Source organism: Engraulis encrasicolus, chromosome 21 (genome assembly GCF_034702125.1).
Source record: "Engraulis encrasicolus isolate BLACKSEA-1 chromosome 21, IST_EnEncr_1.0, whole genome shotgun sequence".
Taxonomy (NCBI): Eukaryota; Metazoa; Chordata; class Actinopteri; order Clupeiformes; family Engraulidae; genus Engraulis; species Engraulis encrasicolus.
The window spans coordinates 23,578,402-23,592,147 of record NC_085877.1 but is presented as its reverse complement, the minus strand read 5'-3'; the positions used below and the strand labels follow the sequence as shown (position 1 = coordinate 23,592,147).

The 13,746-nt window shown below is 42.7% G+C and overlaps 1 protein-coding gene across 1 annotated transcript; it reads right to left on the bottom strand.

The window, feature by feature from the left end:
• Window positions 1–10,888: 10,888 nt before the first annotated feature.
• On the bottom strand, window positions 10,889–13,355 carry LOC134437643 (interleukin-8-like). Its single transcript, XM_063187127.1, has 4 exons — window positions 13,250–13,355; window positions 12,650–12,770; window positions 12,359–12,430; window positions 10,889–11,974 (listed from the first exon to the last, which is right to left on the bottom strand). Exons 1-4 carry the CDS (start codon window positions 13,311–13,313, stop codon window positions 11,911–11,913), a joined length of 321 nt encoding a protein of 106 aa, XP_063043197.1. The 5' UTR covers window positions 13,314–13,355; the 3' UTR covers window positions 10,889–11,910.
• Window positions 13,356–13,746: the final 391 nt, after the last annotated feature.

The following is a 13,746-nucleotide window of genomic DNA, read 5'->3' as shown; positions in this document are numbered from 1 at the left end:
ATCTTTAAAATAAATTCAAGCACTTAAGGACTGAAAACTGCAGGACTGATAGACACAACAGCCAATAAAATGCTGTTCAGTATCTGAAGACTTGTATTGCCTCATGACTGGTGAAAATTTTCCCTTGCTTTCAGTATAAATATAATGCATTGCAATGAATTGTAGAATCAGACTGAATTGATTCGTAATCAAATTGAATTGTAAGGGTAGTGCTAGTGTGCACCACTAGTGAGTAGTAGTCCAATGTGTATGCAGAGCTTTTAGGGGTAAAGCACAGCAAGCAAGTGTGTAAAATATGAGTAATCTATTGCAAAAAAAACCTGTAATTGTATTTATAGATGATGCCGTGGCCCCAAACGGATAGAGCACTGACTGTTATGCCGGACACCTGGGTTCAATTCTGGTCCAAAGTCGTTTCCCAATCCTCCCTCGTCTCTCTCTATGACTTTCATTACCATCACTTCTATCATGTCAACATCGACCAGAGTACACTGTGACAAAACATTTACCAAAAAAGAATGTTCAAAAAGGATTTTTGTTTGGTCCAGTAGAGCAAAGGTGCAGGTGCTTTAGCACCACCTCGTCCCTATCTGTGCACACCAATCCTCCATCGTCTCTCTCTATTCCTTTCATTACTCTCCCTTCTCCTCTCAAAACTGTCCTCTCCAATAGCAGCAAGAACAGCCCGAGAAAAAAGAAGATCAAAAGACAACACGCAATCAACTGCAATTAGCAAACAATCAATATAATGACTTAACGAGATGCTGACCTGACTCCGTCTCCAGGGCTTGCAAGGCGACCAGAAGAGGTAACGCCAGCACCACGCAGGCGTTCATGACTCTGACAGTGTAGTTCACTGGACTGAGCGTATGTAGGTGGAACCAGTAGGAGTGAAACTGTGGCATAGGGTTTCCTATTTTATACCAGGAGAAGGGGGGAGAGGGGACGCCCAGAGCTGATTGAAGCAATGTGTTACTATGTGTGTGAGTGCATGTGTTATTGTGTGTGTGTGTGTGTGTGTGTGTGTGTGTGTGTGTGTGTGTGTGGTAGTTTGAGTGAGAGAGAGAGTGAGTAATGTGAAGTTTCTCAACAGGGGCTCGACAGGGGAGGGTTGGGGAGGCTTATGATGAGGCCAAGGCCAATTTGTTCAATAAAAGTTTGAGAGCCACTGCTGTAACATAATGCATCTGTGTGTGTGTGTGTGTGTGTGTGTGTGTGTGTGTGTGTGTGTGTGTGTGTGTGTGTGTGCAGGGGCGTAGCACCAAATTTGGGGCCCTAGGAACAACCTCTTCCATGGGCTCCCCTACACACACCCCAACCTACCCAACCTACCCACTTCGAAATGTCGCTTAAAACCTGCGTTAAAGTACCGTTAGAGTAAATAGAACAAAAGCATCGCTGTTTGGATTTGATGTCGCTCAACCTTTTAAAGTCAGGGCACCCCGAACCTAGTTAGGCTATAGCCTAGGCTTTTTATTTCTTTGAAATCATTATTTATTAGGCTACTGCATAAAATTTCAGATTTAAATTGGCCAGTAACTATTTCACAGTAGCCTACCTTGTTGTAATTTTCATGAGCACTCAATGCAGATAGGCTACCTGCTCAGCAGTGTGCTTTGCAAACAGGCTCATCTCTTGCGCTTTGCGCAGATTAGAATGGCGTCAGCAACATTAAAAACGCAGACTGGTGCCCCGTCAAAATCTTGTCATTATTTTACCACACTTCAGCTATAACGGGCGTTGTCAGATGGTCAGAGACATGGCCAAGTAACCAGAGCTTTCCTATTGAGAGTGTTGAGACCGCAAAATAAAAGCAGAATGAAGATTCAAGACTGACAGCAGTTCGCACCGCCACCTTGACATTGGCAACTGATGAACATGACGTCGATTAATATCGTTACGAGGACAGAATCAATCTGCAAATTTGATAAGCAGGGCGGGCAGCATTGCACCCGGTTGAGAAACTGCTTTTCTTCAAGACTAGGATATTAGCTAAAATAGGCTCACCTTCTCTCAAGTTCACACCATTTGCACCTGCTGCGACAGGGGGCATCTTCACGTTCGTGACATTTTCTGAAATTGAGTGGGATTCATTTTACAAATAGCTTTGCTATCATTTGGATATTTGAACCAACATCGACCCATGTTGGTCTTTTGGGACACTTGTTATGAATATAGGCCTATCAAAGACAAATATGGGTTCTATCACAATGATAGCCAACAAAATTAGATTATTTTTTTCCTTTGACATCGGCCACACGGAATGGGAATGGGATAACCAGTTAGGTATCCTACTTTGTAGGCTGTAATTTTGACATTTGGGCTCACCTTTCTTGCAAGAAATCAGCTGCAGTTGCTTTCCTTCCTTTTGTTTCCCCTGTCTCTCTTGCCTTTCTATTCTTTTTGTGAAAGCCTGGTGTTTTAGAAGTCTTTCACTGCTAACCGACTGCTGCGTTTAATGCCTAATAATGACGTGAGTGAGTGTTGATTCCGCATATTGTACAATCAAAAGTCCGCGAGAGGGCGGACTAAACCAATGCGTGATAATGGGGGTGTCTGATATAGAATATAGCCGATTTGCAGGCTAGTATATCCAATTCAACAGATGTATTTCCAGAGAACATTGGAATTACATAAATTACCAACATTATTGACATTATTTTTAAAATAATGTTTTTAAAAAATGAAAGAAGAAAAATATTTTCCATGGGAGGGCCCCCCAGGTGGTCTGGGCCCTAAGAATGAGTCAGGGTTTTCCCCCCCTGTTCCACGCCGCTGTGTGTGTGTGTGTGTGTGTGTGTGTGTGTGTGTGTGTGTGTGTGTGTGTGTGTGTGTGTCTGTGTCTGTGTCTGTGTCTGTGTCTGTGTGTCTGTGTATGTGTGTGAAATAGTTTGGAAAACTTCCCCTAAATTTTCCTCCTCATTTCCAAAGAAAATCACACAAGGGTGAAGTGTCCTGAAGTGCCCTGAAGTGTGTGTTTGTGTGTGTGTGCAGGGGCACCGCCAGGAATTTTGGGCCCTATGAAAGATTCTAATTTTGGGCCTACCCCCCCCCCCCCTTCTTTTTTTTCTTTTTAAATTATTATTATTGTTATTCAGGGGAGCGGAGGGGGGCATGAAGGGCATGAATCCAACACATAGATTTATATAGGCCTAATGTGAATTGTTAAGAATCTTCAGAGGGGGCAAATAATCATTCTGAAAGCATTATGGTTGGAAAAGCTGAGGCTTTTGTTTTTCCATATTCAAATAAGACAGTTTTCCCAATATCATTTCCATGAACTCTTAATTAAACTAGCGCAGATAGCTACTCAACATAGAGGCCATTTTCCTTTCTTTGCGTCCTACGGGACGCAATTCCATAGGGTTACACTCACAGAGCTTATTGGTAGTCCGCGTCAGTTTGGTATTAGACATAGGCTGTGCAATGCGCAGATTATCCAAAATGATTTGGTGACTGACGGCAATAGCCTATCTAACCTGCAGCTGTCTCGTCAAATCTCTGTTCATTTTCTGCATCCAAGGGGGGGGGGCTTTTAGATTACTTTGCCTGGGACCGGGCAAAGTTGTTAGTGGCCCTGTGTGTGTGTCTTTGTCTGTGTGTCTTTGTCTTTGTCTTTGTATGTGTATGTTTATTTGTATGTGTATGTGTAGTATGTGTGACAACTATCAAATGCATGATATTCACATGTACAGGGGTCGTACAAAATAATGGAAACACCTGTCATTTTAGTGTGGGAAGTATCATGGCTCAAATGGACCAGCCTGTTGGCCAATCTTCATTTATTGCATTGCACCAGTAAGGTGAAGTGTGAAGGTTAAATTAGCAGTGTAAGAGCATAGTTTTGCTCAAAACTTTGCAATTCATTCAACATTATGAGTGACATGTCAGAGTTCAAAAAGGAGAAATTCTTGGTGCGCGTGTAACTGTTGGATCTTTGACCAAGATAGCAAGTCTATCAAGAGCCACTGTATCCAAGGTGATCTTTGCACAACACCAAGAAGGATGAACCGCATCCAACAGGAATAACTGTGGACACAAGAGGAAGCTGTCTGAAAGGGACAAGCACTTCTCTAAAATGGCCTCTGGGCAGCTTAAGTGTTTCAGTAGACAACGCTCAAGTTGTTTGGAACAGGCTCATGATAACGCTGCCCAAATGGTCGCTTTACGGCCTTTGTCCGATCCCTGTCTAGTGACTCTTAAACGCTCTCTCTCTGCTCTGACCAGGAGCTCGATGATGGCTCTCTGGTTTTAGGCGCCTGATTCTGCCACGTGTTCCACTTTGCAAGTAGGTCCATGACGCAGATTTTGCTGGTGCTCTTCAACCCTGAACCAGCCGTAGGCCAACCGTATCAGTGTGTGACCGCTCACTTTAGGTTTATAAGGGGCTACCTGTTCCTCTCAGCACTTCAGCACTTGGATAGAATGGTCATTCAAGTTCTTCTGTGTATTTGGGCTCCTCAGCATTCTTGAGCATGTTGGTCTTCTACGTCATAGCGCCGCCGCCAGTGACAATGACTTGATGGCTGTTAACTGTGTCTTTGAACGCTCAATCCCAAATGCTAACAATGACTAGCGGATGGACACTTAATCTGTGCCTTTTTTGTGCCTTTTAAACTAAATTTGTTTCTCTAGCAATGCCTTTGGGTGACTGTTTTGGTTAAGGAATCTTTTGATTCTTGTTTTTATGCCGGGTGGTGATTTGGAGTGCACAATTGTTTGCTCCATTCATTAATTGCCATTTCCTTCTGCTTCACTGTAGGTAGCCTATACTAGGAGCCATGGTTTGAAGCTTGACGGCTCTGCTCCGCACTGCATTTGGGAAATAGAACTCAAGCGTATTTTTCAGGGGTTGTCCCATTCGGCGTTGTCCCATTCAAATAAATGGCAAAGTAGCACGCTAGCTTTGGCTGTGGGGGGGATTTTAGACTGGACTGGCCACGCACGCCAACGCTGTCAGTGTGAAAGGCATAGTAAAACACACCAGCCGAAACTAAGCAGAAAGACCTGTCGTCTCGCTTCCGTTCCGCAACGCCTTGGTGTGGAGCCGGCTTTAAAGGACTGCCAGAAGACTGCTGCGAGAGATGCTTCCCCACCGGTTTCCCCTCCTGACCTGTCTCCTGACCGTCCTGTTTTTGGTTTATCTCTTTGGACTGTGCCTATGGCACTTTGATTTTGTTTTGGACAATGAGCTTTGATGCTCCTTTCTGACATTTATTAAACTGTTAACCCCCTGGACATTTTGAGTATTAAACCTTTTTGAGTTTTCGTTTTGCGTCTGTCCCCTTATGTTACCATTTGTAACATTGATATCGATATTGATATCAAATGCACGAATGCACGTCAGTGATATTCACACATACTGTTATTGATGATACATGAATGTACTGTATGTGTGTGTTTTTAACCTCAAAATTACAAAGAGCCCTGGTCATTCATTGTTCGGCTATGTTGTGAATTGCAACCTCAGCCATGAGAGGGGAGAGAAAGGGCAGACGCGCAGAGATGTGCGAAGCAATGTGTGTGTGTGTGTGTGTGTGTGTGTGTGTGTGTGTGTGTGTGTGTGTGTGTGTGTGTGTGTGTGTGTGTGTGTGTGTGTGTGTGTGTGTATGTCTGTGTCTGTGTCTGTGTCTGTGTCTGTGTCTGTGTCTGTGTCTGTGTGTGTGCCTGTGTGTGTGTCTGTGTGTGTGTGCGTGCGTGCATGCATGCGTGAGACTGTTTATAATGTTCCTGACCACCTGACAGAGACACTTGACTCAAATGCACCAGCCTGGTCTTTTGCCAGACATTATATTACATTACCAAAGTGACTTACAAACGAGGACATACTCATAGAACACCACTAGCAGATACAAAGTGCACAGGAAATATACAGAACAATAAGTCCAGACGCAAAGAAGGGTTAGTTTTTTTTTTAGTAAAGCAGAGTACACACACAGACTACACATCATGTCAAGAGTCTTTACTTGATCTTGAAGGGGGCAAGAGATGTGCTTTGTCTTGCTACCTGTGGGAGACCGTTCCACCACTTGGGTACAACAACAGAGAAATGTCTTGACTGGGAGTACCTAGAGCGAGCGGATGGCAGAGCAGACCAGACTAACCCTGTCCCAAACCTACAATGTAATTATGATCCTATATCCGTTTGAGCCATGGCCAAAGACTAGAAAATGATTTCTACACTGTTATAAATGATATCAGTGATAAGTCATGATAATGTTTATAGTTAAGTAATGCTGCTACAAACTGTACAAAATCAAAATCAGCATGGTTTAACTTGAAATCACAAGTTTACCAGCTGCCTCAGAATTCCAAGTTAATTTAAAACCTTATTGTAAGTTGTGTGAAGCTTTGAATTGCAGCTTGGTGTTAAAACAACACACACAACTCCACACAACTTACAATAAAGATTTAAATTAACTTGAAATCACAAATTTACCAGCTGCATCAGAATTTTACAACTTACAATACACATTTCAATTAGCTTGGAATTCTGAGGCAGCTAGTAAGTTTGTGATGCTTTTTTTATATAGTGTTTAACCTCTTGACCCTACTCTGAGTACTGTACACACTCACAGCAGCTGCTTTCAGGGCTGGGCTGGCCATCTGGCATAGCGGGCAGTTCCCGGTTCACCCTTGTGGGCCCCTATTTTCAGGAATGTTGAAAAAAAAAATCTGAAAATAGGGGCCCACAAGAGTACGGGGCCCACCGCTGAGTCAGTTCTGTGCCAGTAATTATGAGTGGCCCTTTAAGCCAAAAGTGCCGGGCCTTATTTCTCCCCCAGACCAGCCCTGGCTGCAATGGCCAAGTCTTGACATTTGCCAAGCTTTTAAAAAAACTGTCAATAAGCATAAAACACTGTGACACATGCATACACACACATTTGTAAGTTTGTTCACACACACACACACACACACACACACACACACACACACACACACACACACACACACACACACACACACACACACACACACACATACACACGCGTTGCACGCGCGGCGCATGCACACATGATAGATACACATGCTTTGTGTGTGCACGTGGGCCGCAGTAAAAAGCATTTGACTTCCAATTGAGATTTAGTCAAAAGGTCACATACAGTACACGTCAACTGCACTGTGGGAATGCTGTAGCCTACTGTACTAGTCATTCAAAAGACTTTACAACCATACACTAATATGACATTTAAGAACAGTCTTTAGGCATATATGAATGATTATGATGTAAGATTACAGCATAATGAAAAGCAGTACTGACGAGATACAGAATTATGTGTGGGAGATGAGCACATACAGTGTATCTGATCCTCTTGTCAAAGTTGCTTGCTCCAGATAGACATTACATTTTTACATTACATTGCATTTGGCAGATGCTTAATAACCAAAGCGACTTTCAAACGAGGACATAATCATAGCCAACATCACTAGCAGATACAAAGAAGGGTTCGTTTTTTTGTTTGAGTACACACACACACACACACTCACACACACACACTCACACACACACACACACACTCACACACACACACACACACACACACACACCTCATGTCAAGAGTCTGGCCTGGGGCTATGCAGCCAGACATTAGTCTAGTAGATCGTCACGAAAGAGGAGAGTCTATACTTGCTTCTTGAATAGGCTACTTGAATACTGTATACGTATCCCGTAATAACAGACAGTAAAGCCAGGGACACATGCAGGCGAAATGAGCAAGGCAAAATTAAGTGTTCCATTCTGACAGCCCAACCGTCATCAGGTCGTCGCGGTGAATCAAATGTAATGAAACAGTTACAGTATGTCATTGATTTGATTGGCTGTCGCAGGCAAAATCCGCTCCTCATTTGCATACTTTAAAACTTGGTCGAATATTTGTGCTTTGCTATGCTCTTGCTCGCTTGCCTTCACGTCCCTCATAGGAATGAATGCAGAAGTTCGCTTTGCTTGGCCAAATTTACGTGTATGTGTCCCAGGCGTAATACCCCCTGTACCCCCCCCGTACACCATGACCCAGAGGATGACATTTTTCGGGAATTCCCATGGGTCCCGCGGGATGCCCGCAGGATCATGGGAGTCAACATTTTAAAGATGAATGGGAGCAGGTAGGAGCGGGAATAAAGATAAATGGGAGCAGGCAGGGGCGGGAATAAAAATGAACGAAAATGAATGGTTTTGAGTGGGAGTGGGCGGGATTTGGGAGACATTCTTACAGGAGTGGACGGGATGAGATTTGTTTCGTTTACTCCAGCCCGGCATGGGATTTTTTTTCTGGGACCGGGATGGGACGGGAGTGAAAATCCACTCCCATGTCATGCTCTACTACGTACTGTGACAGGCAGCATTCCAAACATTCTAATGGTAACTTTCTTTGCGCCTTCTTCTTAATATCCTTTTATCATGTGCATTGCATACAACATTGGAAAGTAAAAGTATTAAAAGAGTCCCCAGTCCTTGGGGTCACATGTCTTGCTTATCTTGAACTCAAGTCGTTGTGAAATAACAACATATTTTTTTTCATGAAATTAATTTTAATCAATGCCTTCTAGAGTAGACAAAAGCCTCCTACAGTGTGCTACAGTAGACACTGACTAGCCTGGTCCTGGCCATCCTATAACACTACCATTTCATTTCGTATTCATGGTCTGGAGGTTGTTTGATCTGACGCGATTGCAGGAAGCGGGAAGGACATTTTCTGGAAAATCAGGATAAGTTGTTGAACAAACATGTCTTTGGCGATGTAGGACCGTTTAACAGACATATCTGACAGAACATTCTATCGTAGGATAAAATTATAATGTAGGGCCGTTTGTCAGAGCACCCGCCAAATTCTGCCGCTTAACATCACTCCTCAGAAAACAGGTACCAGACGTAGTACAGAGCCAAGTGTCTTGGCGGAAGTACGTAGGATGGTGCGTGAGGCTAGACACTGATGAGGGCAACGCATGAAACGTTATCATCTGCTGATAACGACTGGAAATAAACGCAAAGAAGTTGAAGAGTGTGATCCTGCTTTCCTTGGGCAGTCATGGGTAAGCGGTTAGGGTGTCAGACTTGTAGCCCAAAGGTTGCCGGTTCTACTCCCGACCCACCAGGTTGGTGAGGTGAGTAATTAACCAGTGCTCTCCCCCATCCTCCTCCATGACTGAGGTACCCCGAGCATGGTACCATACCGCCGCACTGCTCCCTTGGGGCACCATTGGGGGCTGCCCCCTTGCACGGGTGAGGCATAAAATGCTATTTCATTGTGTGCAGTGCACACTTGTGTGCTGTGGAGTGCTGTGTCACAATGACAATGGGAGTTGGAGTTTCCCAGGTGGGCTTTCTTCTTCTTTCCTTCTTTCTATTGATCCTCTGTAGATGCACCAAGGGAGAGTAGTCGGTCATCTTGTGATAATTGCTTCAATTCTAACTAATTCATCTATAGCCAGCACTGCATGTTATATGCACAAACTAACATGCTGGTAAGGAAGTTCCACTGAGTGTTGAAATTAGCCTGTTCAAGGCATACTGCATCCCTCTGTATACTGCCCCCTGTGGGCTAAGTATTAAAAGGGTAGCCTACAGAAACTTCGGTAACACTTTACTTTACGGATCGCTAATAAGGTGGTCATTTCGTGTGAATTTCATAGTTATTTCATAGTTATTTCAGGATAATAACTGTTTGTTTTTAGTAACAACAGCAAAATAACCATACAGTTTCCAGTGAAGTGTGTGTGTGTGTGTGTGTGTGTGTGTGTGTGTGTGTGTGTGTGTGTGTGTGTGTGTGTGTGTGTGTGTGTGTGTGTGCGCGTGTGTGTGCGTGTGCGTGTGTGTGTGTGTGTGTGTCAACAAAGTGTCGCCGTGCTGCGAGTCATCAGGGTGTCACCACAATGCACTGGAAACTGTATGGTTATTTTGCTGTTGTTACTAAAAACAAACAGTTATTACCCTGAAATAACTATGAAATAATTATGAAATTAACACAAAATTACCACCTTATTAGCGATCCGTAAAGTAAAGTGTTACCGAAACTTCAAGGTGCATATAATGATGGGCTGCGCATTCTGTTTAAGACGCCCAGGTGGAGCAGTGCAAGTGAACTGTTTTGTGGTCTAGGGGTCAACACATTCCATGCATTGTTGAGCAATGTAATGTAAAAATGTATCTGCAGATTGAATAGTTCATGTAATCAAATTATTATGCTGCTGTCAAATCTGGCACTGCAGTGCGATACATTCATAGTGGAAATACTGGTTCAACTGTCTTTTAAGTGTGTTTCTATTTGTTTCTATGTATTGTATATGTACTGTGTTTTCATTTTTGAAAATAGTTGAGTCTGGAAATAAGTTGTTGTTGTTGTTGTTGCTGTTGTTGTTGTTGTTGATGATGATGATGAATTCAAACTTTGTAGTTACATTGTAAGTTTTTGTGTACAGTTTTGGGACAACCTCTTTATACTGTAACACATTTCATGTCCACATCATAAGCCATTTAGAAGAGAGAATTCCATTATAAGTTGAATTTACGAGGGAATTGTCAACTTTATCTTTATCAAAAGCAAAAAAAATATATATATATACCGGTATACATATATATATTTTTTTGCTTTTTGTTTGTTTGTTTTGTTTTTTGTTTTTGTTTTGTTTTACATTTCTGAAAATATGGGGCCCACGAGGGTGCGGTGCCCACTGGAAAATGCAGATGGCCAGTACAGCCCTGGTAGCCCCTTAGCTTAGCCCACTGAGCCACGGCTGCACCAGAATTCTATTACCACGGGAAGACAACCGAAACTGACCATGACCAGCTCCTGGCGGAAAGAGCCAAGAAACGACTTCATTAAATAAAATATTCAAATAAATATTGTTTTTATTATGACATTCATATGAAACACAAAATGTCATTCACTTTTGACATGTTGGTTGTACTGAAGTAGCCTATGTACAAGCAAAAGCATTATTGTGCATTTAAGTACACAAATATATTAGGTAGGTTAACAGAGCTGCCTTATTTTTTTACCACTTCAACATTATAAAAAAAATACTTTTCATATCCCTTCAACCTCGTTTATTAGTTGTATAAAATGTTTTGCAATGAAGAGAACAAGACAGCACTCTTTGCGCGACTCTGAAGAGGGTTAACCCCAAAACGTCTGACGGGCAAAGACTTTGAGTGCAGTCCTGTTCTCTTTATTTCATAAATTCTTGAGGAATGAGCACACAGTTTTTTACTTTGGTTGAGTTGAGCGTGTTACACCCCTTAGTTTGATAAAATGTTTTGCAGCATAATTTTTAAAATGACATCTCAAATACTAACAGACATTCATAATAGACAAATATTAACAGACATTCATGGATAAACAGACTTCTTCAATGCATCTTAAGTAGGCCTACAAATATGTCCTTTTGCCAGTTGAAGTTTACATAGGCCTATACAGTAAACCAGGGCATCTCTGTTCTGGGTCATTGCAAACCGTAATCTCTCTCTCTCTCTCTCTCTCTGATAAGGAATCAGTGATTCAGGGTGGTTAGTCACTGGCATGGCACTTCTCCAGTTTGGTCTCTAGAGCACCAGGACTGCTATGGTAACACCTGTGTATAGTATAGCATACTGTAGTATAGTATAGTATGGTATAATATAGTATAGTATAATACGGTATAGTATAGCATAGTATAGTACTGCATGTCAACAGTACTTTTTTACGTGAGTACCGGCACTTATTTTTTTGCCACTTTAAGCACTGTACTAATCAATCCTGTGTTTTTTAGGCCCTACACATCCACAGTCTCATCTCTGTGACATACTGTATCAACATACACTGTTGCTGGCTGCCGGTGATAGGGGGGCATCAGCCCTTTTCCTGCACTAAGCGTCTGACTTGACTTGACGTGACTTTGTCTTGACCTTCGTTTGACCTTGTATTGTGACGGCCATCAGTTGATGATGGCTGTGGCTGCTGCAGGTGTGCTGGTGCTGGTCGAGTTCCTTGCCTTGATGCTATGAGGGTAAAGAAAGAAAGAAACAAATGAGTAATTACATGAAGGAACTTGCCACTGCCACTATTTATGAGCCAAGTGCATGTGGTTTTGTTTCGAAACAAAAAAAGTGAACCTCTTTCGAAATAGAAAATAGTGAGACAGCCATACATTAGGCCTACACTAAATGACTTTTTCTTGTTCGAAACACGGCAGTTACTGCATTACTGTACAGCCTACATCTAAAATACAATTTAAGTTCAGAAACTCAATTCCTTAATGGTTAATCATATTGTTAACTTTCCAATTGGGCCACTAAGGCCCAGGTCTATTTTAACATTAATTTATACTGGTATGAACAGATCTTTAGAATAGGCTACAGCAATGGATAGATTGGTCTACTTACACTTCTTCCAGGGTTTTCACCCATGGTGCAACAGGACTGACGCACAGCATTTTCCCTTTGTTGAAATAAACACTGTGAAGAGAATATAAAAATATGATTTCTGTACAGAGTGTTATATGTAAGCTAACAACCGCTCATTTCAGCACCAAGAAGCTCGCCAAATGATTTTGCTGCGATCTGGAACGATACACAATTGCGCACGTACAGTAGGCTACATGCAGTCACAGCCTGCAATTTTGCTTAGGTCTTACTGAGGCTATAGCTCTCGGAGCAGACAAATAAGGAACTTACATGACTTGTTCGTCTCTACAGTGGGAACCAGCGGGCAGGCGAACGATCGTCTTCACATATGCAGCAGGGATAGTTGCACCTTCGTAATTCTTTAAGCATATGCAGCGGCTTGATATGACGGCTGAAAAAGGAAAATAAGACAATTTCACCACACATCGCAAGAACAACCAAAGCATAAGGAATAATCAACCACGTGTTAATTCTTGAGCTACAGAGATAGTCCATGGTCGGTGCGCAATATTTGGTTTGTGCGATAGGTTATAGGCTAGTGCGAAATCAGCAGTTAAAATGTACAGATGCACTAGGCTATGTTGCTTTCGGATTCAATACTGTGTGACTGGTCATCTTCAGCAAGGGTGGCAGGTGAACTGCAGAACCGACGGCGAGCTTCAAATCAATATGCCTGATCTAATTGATAAAGAGGGCCTACTCTCACTTCAAAAGCACACGCGCGACATGCAACAACAAATATTCTAATTTGTAGCCCAATGGCTACTCAGTAACGGTGTCGAAAATGATGATGCACTGGTTAAACCTCCCGATGAACACAAAGGAAGAGTTTGCATAGCCTTTATCCCATGCACATTCCGCCAAACTTACCACATTCCGTTGCGAGGACCGCAAAGGTTAATGCAAGAACAGAAGCCACAAGTGTCGCGTTCATTGTCAGACGGTAGTGTTTGGTTGGTCGTAGGCTACTGATGAGAGAATGTGAACCTGACATATTGGATTCAAAGATGTATTAAATAGCCTCGTGTGAATGAATGACGTTTGCGGTTCTCAACTCCTCCCACTCACTTCCAAGGAAACTGGAGGCGAAAGTGTCCCCCCCCACACACACACACACCCGCATGCCATTTCGCAATGAGCCCTCTAACATCAGGAAGGTTTCCTGTGTGAACGTGTCAGTCTTTCACTGTGCTGCCAAATTGCATCAAAGATTTCAACAAAATTCATAGCAGCATATGTATCGATCTTCCCCTTCATTGAATGTTTTTGTTAAGCCGTGATATTCTACTACAGGAATGCTGTAAGGACGGAAAATCTCATCACATCACTGACTGACTCACACTTGGACCACAAAGACAGATATCCTA

Coding starts and splice junctions, on each gene's coding strand:
- LOC134437643 (XM_063187127.1), bottom strand. CDS start 13,313: ATGAACGCGACACTTGTGGCTTCTGTTCTTGCATTAACCTTTGCGGTC. Junction 12,771..13,249: donor GGTCCTCGCAACGGAATGTG/GTAAGTTTGGCG, acceptor TTCCTTTTTCAG/CCGTCATATCAAGCCGCTGC. Junction 11,975..12,358: donor GTGAAAACCCTGGAAGAAGT/GTAAGTAGACCA, acceptor TTACCCTCATAG/CATCAAGGCAAGGAACTCGA.